Below are 14,894 nucleotides of genomic sequence, written 5' to 3' on the forward strand. Positions count from 1 at the left end.
AATTTACAAGATTTTGGAGTTGTATTTATAGATAAATAAATAAATCTACTGTTGCCTTTTATAACCCAAATGATTGTATTTATAATAGTGCTTTCCCACCCTTTTCGAGAAACACAAAATTTACATTTAAGCAAACTTATGTTTGCTTAAATATAAATTGGTACAAATATTTTCTCAATATCCCTTCAGTAATTCCATGGCACTAACTTATTGCGTTTGATCCGATCATCTCTTCGTGTTTTATTTACCAAACGCTGTGGATTACAAGAGTTTATCCATTCGTTATTGCTAACCTTCCGCAGTATGGAAATTATTTTGTTACCCGTCATTGCCCTTTCTCCAAAGTCGCTTCTTCCCTTCCAAATTATGGTAATCATTTCTAAACATAATAATGCTGATGTGTTGGTTTTATCAGGCCTTATACAGTGATACCAGCATTTTATTTATCCTGATCACCGATTGTCTCATCGATGCAGAAACCCTCTGAGTTTTCTTTACTACGTTTGTAATACTTCCCCTGAATGAATTTCAAATTTCCATGCGTCACCACCCGAAGATCTCATATCTTCTTCTTCCACTTCCTTCAGTATAGTTCTACAAATAGATTATTATTGTCTCCCATTAGTGGATCCCAAAATTCAAAACCTAACACATAGCAACATTAAACTGGTTTCCCCATAGTTTCCTCAGCTTTCCAGCTTATTCAGATCATCCTGAAGATCCAATATCTCGGCATTAAACAGTAATTCTTCTTAGCTTCACATCACACGCAAACAGTTGAATGTCCCTCTTCAGACCGATGATAATATCATTGATATAAAGGTTGAACAGCAATGGTTTCAGTACAGAACCTTATGTAATCCACTAGTATCTTTCCTTTTTCCTGATCTTGCTTCCCATATACAAGCCGAATATCTAAAGCAATACGTAGCAGTGAGGCAACCTGTCAGCTGCAAGAGCGCCCCCTAATAAATCCATGCTTACCTGTTCAGAAAACATTACCCTGATCTTACCAAAACTATATACGAGTTCTGAACAGTTTATCCAAAATTTTAACCACTACAGAGTCTATGTAACAAATTGGTTTTTAATTTGCTGCCTGCATTCCTCTTATGCAAAAATAGTTTTAAAATATTATCTTTCTGCTCCTTAGGGACTTTTCAAGTTTCAAAGGATTTCGTTAATATAATAATAATAATAATAATAATAATAATAATAATAATAATAATAATAATAATAATAAACAGGTCAGTCGCTCTGCCACTTAGAAAGCTCCCTTAAAACGTGATCAATCTCATCCACTTTGCACATCCAAAATACTTATGCTACATTCGACTTTATCGCTATTCCCAACTCTTCGGTTGTGTTCGTTCGATTCTAACGAGTGAACTACTTTACGTTTGCAGAAAGTCATCAGTGGTGGATGAGAAGTATAAAGTGAGATATATAAAAATCCAAATTTATCTAGTTCGCGATGGCTGCATAAAAACTGTATATTTTGTAAATATGATGCTTGTATTTACCGAAAATATCAATATGTATAATTTTGAATTAAACATTTTGCGCTTACCCAACACATGTCTGTGTTATCAGCACCTGCACAGATCATCGTATTCGTTATTTTGCCCAAGTACATGTTGTTACAGGTATTGTAGTCCAAAATGGTCAATGTTGCATATAGAATATCCTCATGTTTTTCTGCAGCTGCTTTAAAAATATATAGAAGAGAAATATGAAATACGTATGAATAAAGAATGGAAGTAGTGATAATAATAATTACTCTACTATATTAGTGGGTATATAGTGACATTTTTGCATAATACACAAGCACTGACAATAGAATTTATAGAAGTAAGATAAAACAAATTATATATTTGTTTTTATCTTGGCTCTACATATTCATATATATCAAAACTTGATGGCACAGTTCATATACATACTGCATTGGCACATGTCGATATTCCTTATTGCGGTTTTGCATGGCTTCAGAGACCTCCAGAGAGTCAACGACTCATCGAGGGAGGACATAACAGCCCACACAGCTGTGATACCCTCTCGTAGACTACTTCACACGATAGATACACTCACTAATTCAAAGGCAAATTGTTCCACTCACTCACAGTTCTTTGAAAGAAGCATTTAGTTCTCATCCCATTTCTTTACCACAAAGAAAAACTTTACTTCCACGGATTTCCCCAATGTTCAATCCCCATTCTATCGTATAATGAAAACTTTCATCAATTAATATCCTGTAACACGCTCTCAAAAGTTTATGCACCTCTACCATATCAACCCTCTTTCTCCTGTCTACCAGTTTATATACTCGACAGTATATACTCTCAATCTATCATCATAAACTTCGTTTCATATTTCATCCCGATTTCATCTTTATAACTCTTCTTCTTTGCGGCTTTCCATATTTTTATCCCTTCGGAATCAAGTAGACCAAATCTGTGTAAATAGTCCACGTGTGGTCGAATTAAAGTACATAAATGATTTCCACATCATTACATGAAAATATTAGTTTCAATATTTCAGTTATCCTCTGAGCTGTATTTGCAAATTTTACAATATGACCTTCAAAGTTAGAATTCCAGTGCATGGTATGTCCAAGATTACTCGTCTCGTCACTTACTCCAAACAAAATCCAATCAATATAAAATGCTTTTGGATATCTCGTCACGTCAAAGGGCATAATTTACACTTTCTAACACTGAACTGATAACCATTATCGTTTGTCTCGATTCAAGCCTATTTAAATCGCCTAAATATCAGTAGAATCTCTGATTACCCTGCTTGCTTATGCATCTCTAAACATCTGAAGATCTCCTGGCAGGCACTTTCAAATATTCTAAATTAACAGATTAAACAACAATGATCCCGAAAATACACTTGTAACATTAAATCTGACACACACACACACACACACACACACACACACACACACACACACACACACACACACACACACACACACACACACACACACACACACACACACACACACACACACACACACACACACACACACACACACACACACACACACACACACACACACACACACACACACACACACACACACACACACACACACACACACACACACACACACACACACACACACACACACACACACACACACACACACACACACACACACACACACACACACACACACACACAGAGAGAGAGAGAGAGAAAGTCGCACAGCTCGGACACGAACGGACGTGCCTGAAATCGTTTTGCTTTTATCTTGCTTTTGTACGGTATCGAACAGAAAAACTGGATGTAAATAGTATCTACTGACAGCGGGCACAGTGCTCTATCTAACAGTGAGTAATATACTCTATAGTTTTATATTTCTAAGCGCGTATGACTGAAATTTTATTTAATCTTTTTGAACTGAATACTGCTGTGTTCAGACTATCTAGTTTTCAGCTGTCTCAAACTGTCCATAACAGGATTAGCTTCTACACCAAGGACTAACACCCTTCCCCTCCGAAATGCTGCCATTGAAAGGTATAAAGTATACAAGAAACCACTCTCTGAATCATATTTAATGGAAGCGTCACTTCTAAGTATATACAGGGTGTTCGGGATAAATTTGACAGTTTCGTAAGGAAAAAGAAAATCTTCTTTGTATCTATTAAATTTAATGAATTGACAAAAAAACATTACAGGCAGAGTTAATTACAATACTATCAACAAGATTTACTCAAAATAACCACCATTAGCATCGATCACAGCTTCAATTCTGCTTCGGAACCTCGAACAAGCTGATGCTACAGTCTCCCTGGGAAGGGCCGCAAAAACTGTTTTAATTTTATCCATTAACTGGGCTTTTGTATTACTGGAAGTGCGATTGGTGTCTTTTTCAACTGCGCCCCATACAAAATAATCCATGGGGTTAAGGTCTGGGGAGTTTGGAGGCCAAACATTTGAACTGGTGAAGTCGTAGAAATTTTCAGACAACCATTTTTGACTTTTCCCAGAGGTGTGGCAAGGGGCCGAATCCTGCTGCCATACATACGGCCTACCATTGGCTACCCTTGTTATCCAGGGCTTGACTACAGTTAGCAACTCCACGAACAAAGCCCGAATTCCAATGCCAGGGTTCTTCAACACCTGTTCCTGCAGATTTGCGAGGAATTCTGCTGTACGAACGCAATCAGATCGTCTGCTAGGGATCTTTCTTCTTGCTACATCCTCGTAGTCACCATTGCAAGTCTCTAGTTCATGCCTGATTGTTTTTACTGTATTCAGGGAGCATTGGGCAGCAGTCGTAATATCCTTATTTTGATGGCGGGCACGAATCATCATGATACAAGTTATTCTCTTCCATGATTCAGGTGGGTTCAAGCTATCCATCCTTTCTGACATCTTGTATGTGAATGAAGAAGGGTCCAAACTTTTAAATGAAGGGAAGTGTGTGTTAATACATGTAACTTACGGAAAAATATAATTAATTATAAATATGTCAAATTTATCCCGAACACCCTCTATATAAGAACAAGCAGAAAAACTGTAAGTACGCTTTCTTAAACTTGTATCTCAGAAAGTGTAGCATTTCAATAGGAAAGCAATACTCTCAAAACGTTAAGTAATATTAAGATGGCGACATGGGACGATTTAGAGTTCGAAAAAGTCCTAGATATGCTACGTAACGTTGTCAAGTATACGGCACCTTCTAAAAAATTATTTAAAAAAGGACATGATTTAAAAAATGACAAAATCTAAGAAATGACTTAAAAAAGGACATATTAATGGAATTGAGAAAACTAACAAAGGTATTTAATAAAATGAAAAATACGACTAAATTATCGACAGAACAACAGACTAATACAAACAACCAGGGACAGCCTAACTTAGCTCAGTCTTCTCAGCTATATTCACAAGTAGTTAAAAACAACGCTAAAGACATAGACGAATCCGAAAACAATCCTTACTATAAATTAATAGTCATACCGGTAGCTCAACTTAGCACCGAAGAAACCAAAAATCTTATAAAAGAAAAAAATAGACGTAAGAAAAATAAAAATTGGAAAAATTAAAATGAAAAGTATTAATAACGGAGGAGTTTAATTGAATCAAAAGAAAAGACCAATATAGACTTCCTACATAACGAAATATCTAAGGAATGCAGAGACACGTTAGTAGTAAATCGCAATAAGAAATATCTTACAAGGCTGAAAATATATGATATTCCAAGTGAAATAGATACGGACAACGCAATAGACTCAATCCGCATTCAGAATGAAGAACTCTTCATCGGCGACACAAAGATGACACAAATTTATCATGACAAATAAAAAAATGAACAAAAGAAACTTGATTATAGACGTCGATCCAATGGTGAGGACCAAACTGCTGAAATCCGGTGTTAAAATCCTATGGAGAATTTGCCATTGCACAGACTACGTAAGCTAATGAGATGCTTTAACTCCAATAAATTTCACCGTAATGCACGAGACTGCAGGAAAAAAACCAGCTGTCCATTCTGCTCTAAACAACATTATTTCAGCAAGTGCCCACGAAATAAGTCCGAGATGAATTGCATAAATTGCCAAAATCACAACAAGCATGCCAAAACCAAAAACGACTCCAAACACATGGCATTAAGCAAAGACTGCCAGACATCCAACTACTATAAATAGCTCGAAATTCAAAACACAGATTATGGAAAGCTATAATAAAACATGCAGAAAAAGCACTACTTCCCTGGCATATCTTAACGGAACTCAGAAATAGAAAAAAATATAGAACTGGCATTAATACAAGAACCCTACAACATGAACAACAAAATATGTGACTTTACAAGTAATTTTAAAATATTTTCCAAAGAATCTGAAAGAAAGAGAGCTGCAATACTCGTGGTCAAACCTGAAGTCGAGGCAATATTAATTTCTCAGCACAGCAACGAGGATTCGGTACTTATTGAAATTACGTACAGAGGACTTAAAACTTTTGCTGCAAGTATGTATCTAAATTATCACGCTGACATAAAATTTGGCTTAGAAAAAATGAGCAACATCGTTGATTTTACCATCAACCAAGGCTTAATTGTGGGAATAAATAGCAACGCCCATTCGGTTTTATGGTTTAACGAGAGCACAAACAATAAAGGTAAATATTTGGAAGAGTTCATAGCATCAGATTCCCTTCACATAGTAAACGACGACTGTAACACTCCATCATTCGAAAACAGCAGAGGAAGCAGCTTCATAGATCGAACAACGGCAAACAACGTTATTTTACCCCGGGTTTCTGAATAGAAATACGAAGAAGAAGAAAGCTGTTCTGACCATCGCATAATAAGTTTCATCGTCAATAACAAAAATTTAAACGGAATAGGCAAACAACCCAGCGCATTAACACCAAATATTTGACCGATAAAACCAACCTAGAGAAATTTATAAAACATTAAAAAAGAGAATTTTCACGCTTAATCTCAGAACATCACTTTAATGCGAACAGCGAAAAACTGCTCAGCTTAGGAAAAAACCTAGCCATCTGGGCATCAGCACAAACCGATATAGACTTCCCTGTTTTTGCACTCTCATCAGATCAGAAAAAATCAAGCGATCAAACACTCAGAACAACCAAGAAGCTAAACATCGATGGAAGAAAATCAGTACCGTGGTGGAACAACGAACTAATAGTCCTAAGAAAACGTGTCAACGCACTCAGAGGACTATACCAAAGAACATTCAATAACCAAGATTTAAGAGAGAGCAGAAGACAAAACTAGTATAAAGCCAAATACAGCTATCAGTCCAAAATTACAAACGCGAAAACAGAATCACGGAAAACATTTTGTACAGTTTCAACGCTATCGAATCCTTGAAATGGCATATATAAATTAGCAGCAAACAAGAACATGACAACACCTATACTATCAACTATCAAGAAAACAGACGGCACCTATACTAAAAACGTAGCTGAAACTGCAGCTATTATTACAGAGAAGTTTATTCCCGATGACGATAAATCAACAGATGAAGAAATCCAGAAAACAGACAAAGAATGGAAACAGATATAGACTGTCCTGACAACGTCTCTCTTGCAACCAATGAAATTGAGTCAATATCAAGATCAATGAATCCAAGAAATACTCCTGGAGAAGATGAAATGAGCAGCGACATACTCTTAACAGCGTTTCTCGAATTCCATGAATTCATAACAACAGTTTACAACAAATGCCTAAAAAGAGGACGATTTCCTTCAATATGGAAACATTCAAAAATTATATACCTATAATCAAACCAGGAAAAGAAACATCCGACGAAATTAACAAATGCAGACCAATCAGCCTTATAATCTTTGCCGGTAAGGTACTAGAAAAAGTTCTAATAAACCGAATAATGCACTATGTCTACTCCAGAAACCTATTAAGCAGCAATCAATACGTATTCAGACCTCCGTCCAGCAGAGTAGATGGAATTATGAAGGTGAAAGAGTTCGCAGAACACAGTCTGCAGCAAAAAAAAAAGAGGTACTACTGATCTGACTCGACGTACAAGGAGACTTCGATGCTGCTTGTTGGCCAGTCATAATCAATCAATGAATTAATAGATTTAAAATGCCCTAAAAACTTACTCAACCTTACAAAAAATTATTTTTCAGACAAAAGAGCAACTATGACACTAAAAACCACAACAGTAACGAAAAAATCAAACAAGGCTGTCCGCAAGGTTCCTGCTGTGGGCCAGGTTTCTGGAACATCCAGTACGACTCGCTTTGAAGACTCCCTGTCACCGCGGAAACAAAATTCATAGCCTTCGCCGATGATGCGATGATAATGATTCGGGGACGCGACGGCCTACAGATAGAAGTAACAGCCAACGAAGAACTCTTTAAAATTGCAAAGTGGGCACGCAAGATGCAAGTGACCTTCAATAGCACGAAGTCTAAAGTGCTCCACATCTCACGAAAAAAAATCAAAACAACCTCTAACAGTCTTCGTAAACGGAGAAGTTCTCGAGGTAGCCAGTGAGCTAAAATACCTAGGAGTAGCAATAGACGAAAAATTCAGCTTCAATTAGCACATCTCATATGTTGCCGAAAAAAGCTTATAAACATTAAACCTCCTAGCTAAGTCGGTAAGAATTAAGTGGGGATTAGGCCAACGAGCGCTGATAACAATATATACCGGAGCTATACTACCACTGATATATTATGCTGCACCTGCCTGGAAACCCACACTAAAATCCAAGATAAACCGACAAAAACCAAACAGAGTTCTACGCCTCATAGCCATACGTATAATACAAGGATACAGGACAATATCTTTCGAGGCAGCTTGCGTTATTGCAATTCTAACACCGATCTGTCTGAAAATACAAGAATTATCTCTTATATATGAAGACACTTCCGGAAGGTATTGAAAGTTACAACATTGAATCAAATTTCTGCGAACGTCCTCTTCACTACAGTAACTGGCCTCACCCAGCAAATAAAACAAATATTAAGGAGAAGGAAAGCTGTGAAACAGACGAATTCCAAATATATACTGACTGAAGCAAATCCGAAAGGAAAGTCAGCTGCTCTTTCACTGCATACAACAGACAGTCCAGTATAGAAAGAACGCTGTTCTAGACTGCATCCTCTTTGTTCCAACAACCAAGTAGAACAACTTCGTATAGTCTAGTCTCTTACATATCTCCATTAATTAAAACTCAATACCTCTCAGCAAAAGACAGCAACAATTTACAGCGAGAGTAGAAGCACTATAGATGGCTTAAAAAACCAGAACAACCATATTGCATTGATAGGACAGACAAGAAATCTGGTTCGAAATCTCACTCTAGTGGGATGAGAAATAAAGTTCTGCTGTGTGGAACAGCAGAACCCATACAGGAACAGCAGGAAACGAGAGAGCGGATGAATTGGCTAAAGAATCAGCTTTAAATGAACGGCTAGAAAAAAAGTTACCAGATATAATCGTAATCTGCTATAAAACACTTGCAGATGAGAAAAGAATAGACATGTGGGAAGAAGAAGAAGAATGGAAAACATCAAAAAACGGATTAACAACAAAAGAATTCTTTCCTAGCATCAGAAGCACACTCCAGCTGAAAAAATACGCCATTTCTCTATGTTTAACCACGCTACAAACGGGGCACAGAAGACACTACTTACAGAGATTCCATATTCTGGAATCGCCATCGTGTATTTGCAGTCCACACCTTCAACAGACAGTTAACTACATACTTTACGAATGTCAGCTATTGGTCTCCATCCCGATGCCCCTAATACAACACGTCATTACTTCCGGAGACAAGTGGCTAGTGTCAAGACAGAGACTTATCGAAAAGTATTACATAGAATTAATTAAATTTGCCAATAAAATCAACTTTCAATCCTTGTAATCTAACATAAATACTGATATTATGTGGATTATAAAGTATAGTGTTAATATATGTTTATATAAAAGTATAAATGTAAATATGAAAATTGAAATTTTCATAATTACAAAAATATAAAGAGAAATATATATCAGTACTGTAAGCTACATGTAATATAAGCAATGTAATGCAATGGAGCATGTAGGAATAAATTACCTCCTAGTAGGGTTACTATTGGGAGGAAACGCACGCACGCACGCACGCAGCACGCACGCACGCACACACGCACGCACGCACGCACACACACACACACACACACACACACACACACACACACACACACACACACACACACACACACACACACACACACACACACACACACACACACACACACACACACACTTTCTGATACCTGTCCAACAGCCACCTTAGTCAGTTCGGTTGAACATTTCTTTAGCATATATGCTGACATCCCATCTGTCCTAATTTCTGAATTCTGCTCTACTGTATGCAACAGCTCTAGAACCCTCTATGTGCTTTTATCTCTTCATCCAATATAGTAGCAACATTGTGCACCATGTAACAATGTCAGGATGAGAGATCGTAGCGAAGCGAGCACTCCTTATATGAACAATCGCGTCAGCATAGTTGATTACTTTCCAAGTTAGCAACCTGAACACTCTCAGCAAAACAGTCATATCTTCAACTGAGACAGCTTCTAATGCTTTGAGGAAATGTAACACTCCTTGTCGCCGTATTGCTGTTTCCACATTGATTGAGAAAGTTGACTAACAGTTCAATAAAGTCTCCTTCGTTCTTATCGTCAAATTTTCTGCTACCTAACCAACAATGCTATCATAATAATAATAAAGGTCACCCATAATACTCGTATTTACTTGCTTAATACCCATCATGTAATTTGGCGATGCATTTCTTAATTACAAGAATCAATGAACTGCGATATGTTAAAGAGAACGTTAAAACTCAATTTATAGAAACAAATAGAAATGAAGAAATCCTCCAAGAAAGGAAAAAAAAATAGGGACTGCATGTGAGCTTGAACGTTTCATTTCAGTTTTCATCCTGTATTCCAATAGTTTCACAAGATTCGTACTTGTAATAGATCAGAAGCAATTATCATTCAGGAGCAGGAGCATTATAAATAAAACAACTGTTAGAGGCCGGTATAGCCCCATTTTCCATATAAAAAATGATTTTTTTTAAATAAACATGTTTGTTAAATCTGCAGATAACATTTATTTATGATGGTATTCACTGCGCAATCACGAAAAGGAGAAAAGGTGTTATCAACAGTCAGAGATCCCAATTTAAGTTAACTAATTTATTAGCAAGACGTGTGTGTGAGTAGACGTTTTTTGCCTTCTTTCTTTCTCCATCTTTCTCTCGTCTAGAAATTTTTATTTAGAAGCTCAGGCACCTTTTGTCAACTTTTATATGAGATATGACTTGTGCATTACTTCAACTTTGGTATCTCTCCGGGGTCTGGCTCCCACTGATAAGACCTTAATAAAAGTCGAAACCAGTTTGGTTAGTGACCCTTCCCATTATGCGTCATTACACATGCAAGAAAGGGAGGAGGATACTTTGCATTATGGATACATATTAAGGCAAGTGATATAAATTCCTTAGACTCTATATACAAGTAGCTCGGACGTGAATATACAGGATGGCCATAAAATAACTCTCCCTCTTTGGAGGCATCACTGGCTAAAACCAATAAATGAAATGAGACCAAATTTTATATTGAGACTTTTGAAGGCATCGGGAGATGATTTCCGCTAAAAAAGATTTAGTACCAAAGCCAAAAACGAGGGGATTATTACAGTAAAGGCAGATAAAATGGAATAATAATATTTCGACTGTGTAAGAGACAGCAGAGTCACTCATTCTAGGTTATGTGGGGCGTTACAATGATAATGAGAATAATAATAATTAAACTAAAACAATAACTTGTGAGAGACACATAAATTAATGTACTGATTGAACTCACATTAAATAATGTTTTATTCATCAGAATGAGGGTCCACTGGACCACATACACGATCTTCAATGTGCTGACTTTTCTTGAGTACAATAAATTGCATCCAGTGTGCGACATGCTCTACAGTTGAGCGTAAGGAGTCGAAATGGATGTTCATAACAGTGCGTTTTATGTTTTCCATCAAGACATGCAAGTAGAAAATGCCATCAATGCTGTGTGATCACATAGACCACACAAATGTGATCTATGTGATATACGGGGATCGAAGCGGCCATGCTGACTGCTAACCTCCTCATTTCTGAAATATTGGCGTAAAAGGCGCGGTATTGAACGTTCAATATGTGTGGCCGTGCTCAATGCTGCATAAAAATTATGGAGTCCAAACATTGTCTTTGTTGCAATGCAGGAATGACAAAATTTTCCCGCATTAGTCGATAAATCTCTCCAGTAATCGAGCAGGTTAGAGCTGTGGTGGTGGTAATACGGTCAAAAAACGATGGTCCTATTATGAAATGGGATGTGAAGCTACACCACGCACCAGCATTCTCCAAAAGTAACATACAGATACTTTTGGAGAATGCAGGGGTACTTGCTGGATCGCTTGGGGATATTCAAATACTCAAATTCTGCAGTTGGGAGTGTTCACCCACTCATTCAGATAAAAATGAGCCTCATCACCCCACAACATTCTCCAAGGCCAGTCACTGTGGACCACCATTCGGGAAAGAAACTTTAGCACGAAGCTCATGCGCTTATAATAATCTAGTTAGTGCTTTCACACGACTGAATTTATACGGATAGAAACGAAGCATTTTCGACAAGATTTTCAGACAGTACCATAAGCCATATCAAGTGTCAGAGCTATGGCACGTGCGCTTGGACCAGTACTGGTCCCTGTGTCGTCAAACACCACAGTCGCAACGTCTGTTACTATTTCATTCTTGCACTGCTTTCCGTCCTCTGCCAGGTCTAAGTCATAGTGATCCACTCTCTTCAAACTTTAGTCATTGCTCTCAGTGCTACAGCTGACGTTAGACCCGTATGCAGGCAATGAAAACTTTTAAATTCCCGTAGGGCCGTTACAGCATTGCTCTGTTTAAGGTAAAACAACATAACAAGTAAAACATGTTAAGGCAAGGTAGGATGCTTATTAGAGGATTATAGGATGCATGTGAAAACCAAAAAATCAATATTAACCCTACCAAATCAGAAATCTGTGTTTTGAATATTAATAACCACCTCAGAAAGTGGAGACCAAAGATTAAGCTAAACAGTCAAATACCTTGGAGTTACTCTGGATCCATCGTTCAGCCATACCAACGATGTTGCAGTCAGAGCAAAAAGAAGACTAAATATCATGAAAAGTATCTCAGGTAAAGAGGGGGGGGAGCCGATGCTAAAACCTTAAAAGTATCATATACCTCTATTATCGGTCCCATAATGGAATATGCTTCCCCAATCTGGATGCAAACATCACAAACCAGTTTAGACAAGCTCATAAAAATTCAGAAAAATGCAGCTAAAATCATATGTGGACTAAGGAATACAACTCCTGGAAAAATCCGACCTTGTTCCTTTAAAAATTATTTGGTAAAAAAATCTTACCAAATTTGTAGAAAAAAGAGCCAACCTTGCACATCATCGAACAAGTGAACTTTTAAAAACTGGAAACCAACAAACAAAATACAGAAGAAATCAACAATGCATGAAATCATAGAAAATAAAATCCCCTTGGATTGTCCAAATAAAATAGTCGACTACCCAGCATTTCCTCCAAATCAAGTCAGGAAAAATATAGTTTTTTTCTCTGAAAGAGGGAAACATGAGAAAAAAAAGCCTAGAAAACCCTGAAATCTTGAGATTATTAGCCCTTTCAAAAAATAATGAAATATGGACCTGACTCAACAAAGATCTACACAGATGGCTACAAAAATCCAAATGGCAATTTTGAGAGTACCGTACTCATCTATGGCTTTCATAATATAGAACTAAAAACAACTAACAGTATTGGATGCAACTCATACCATGCAGAATTAATAGCCATTAATGCAGCTTTGCAATATTAGGAGTTTACATTTTTAACAGATTCCTTAGCAGCCCTTCAAGCTATTAAGAACTGCTACGCTAGCCATCAAGAAATACTTAGACATAGAAAAAACATAAACAAACCACATAAGGATTCCGAAATAATCTTCCAATGGATCCCATCCCATGTGGGATTAAAGGGAAACGAAACTGCAGATGAAGTAGCAAAAATGGCTGCAACATCAAGTGATACCACAGATTTCGATCTTTTTAAAACCTCCCAAAAAGAAAACAAAAAGAACAATTCTTAAGGACATTAATCACCACTGGTACTCAGCTGAAAATCCAGGAGCTACCATCAACTCCAAGTTTAATCGTAGTGCCACTACCATGATCTCTCGCCTCAAGACCGGCCACACAACACCAATCAAGTTTAGCAATGGCATAAAAGTCTTCCCCACCAGCAAAATCTGTAACATCGAGGAAGCATCACCAATGCATTTGCTAAACTCTATGAATATTTCCAAATGTGAACTGTATAACAACCCAGAAAAGATGCTGTATAAAATACATGAACTTGATTTCTATGATCCGGTGTAATTATACCATGGGATAATAATAAAAAAAAAGGTAGCATATTGAACACAAATCTTCAGACATTCGAATAACTGCCTGACCCTCCCCAATCCATTATTAAGTGGAATTGGTGGCGCTTGTCTCATACGCACGATAAAATTTGCATAATCCTTTTTACCTGCGTTTACTGCAAATACTTGATGCTTTCGTCTCCTCCCAGCCAAAATTTCCCCTATCGGCGACTTTTGGTACTAAATGTTTTTTTCGCGGAATTCGTCTTCCCATGAGTTCGAATGTCTCAATAAACACAGATACTTCCAAAGAAGGAAAGTTAATTTGTAGCTGCCCTGTACATTTCACAAGGAAAACATTGTTTTGTTTACTTGGGAAAAGGATTAAAAACCAAGTATAAAATATCTTCCTATCTTTACCGATCCGGCGCCTGTCTTTCTGATAAAAACTAATAATTAATGGGAGAAACTTATACCCACAACACCAACAGTCTACAGCACTCTAATACAAAAGTAGAACCAAAGCATTTTATTGGAAAATCCTGCATCATCTCATCAAACACTATTTCATTGGGACCTACCATATCGCACAAGGGCCATCAAACCCGATCAGATATTCAATGGTGAATGTGGCGCAATGTATTACCCACTCCAAATATATTACTAAAATGTAACTCAGATGTCACAGATAACTGCCTGTTCTGCGACAGACCAGGAATGCAGCATATCTACTTGGAATGCCCAGTCAACACTAATTAAATATAATGTCTCGGGAAATGGCATCTCTAACTTGTGGTGATCTTCATGCAAAAGAGGAGTATTTCAATCTCGTCCATGCAGAGGCAAATAATCATTCATTCTGCAATTACCACTTCATCACTGCGAAAACTGTAATATACAGCTTTTACCCCAGACACTCAAGACCAGACG

The 14,894-nt window shown here is 37.3% G+C and overlaps 1 protein-coding gene across 1 annotated transcript in view; it reads right to left on the bottom strand.

Moving 5' to 3' along the window:
- The window catches only part of LOC150098754 (ovochymase-2-like), a 115,376-nt gene that overhangs the window by 16,855 nt on the left and 83,627 nt on the right, over positions 1 to 14,894 (bottom strand). Inside the window, exon 11 of the mRNA XM_090405743.1 lies at positions 1,571 to 1,707. Within this exon, the coding sequence (XP_090261869.1) occupies positions 1,571 to 1,707 (137 nt within the window). The remainder of the gene's footprint in view (positions 1 to 1,570; positions 1,708 to 14,894) is intronic.

This window comes from Typopeltis vanoorti, chromosome 15 (genome assembly GCF_054136105.1).
Source record: "Typopeltis vanoorti isolate ZY-2024b chromosome 15, IOZ_Tvanoo_1.0, whole genome shotgun sequence".
NCBI lineage: Eukaryota > Metazoa > Arthropoda > Arachnida > Uropygi > Thelyphonidae > Typopeltis > Typopeltis vanoorti.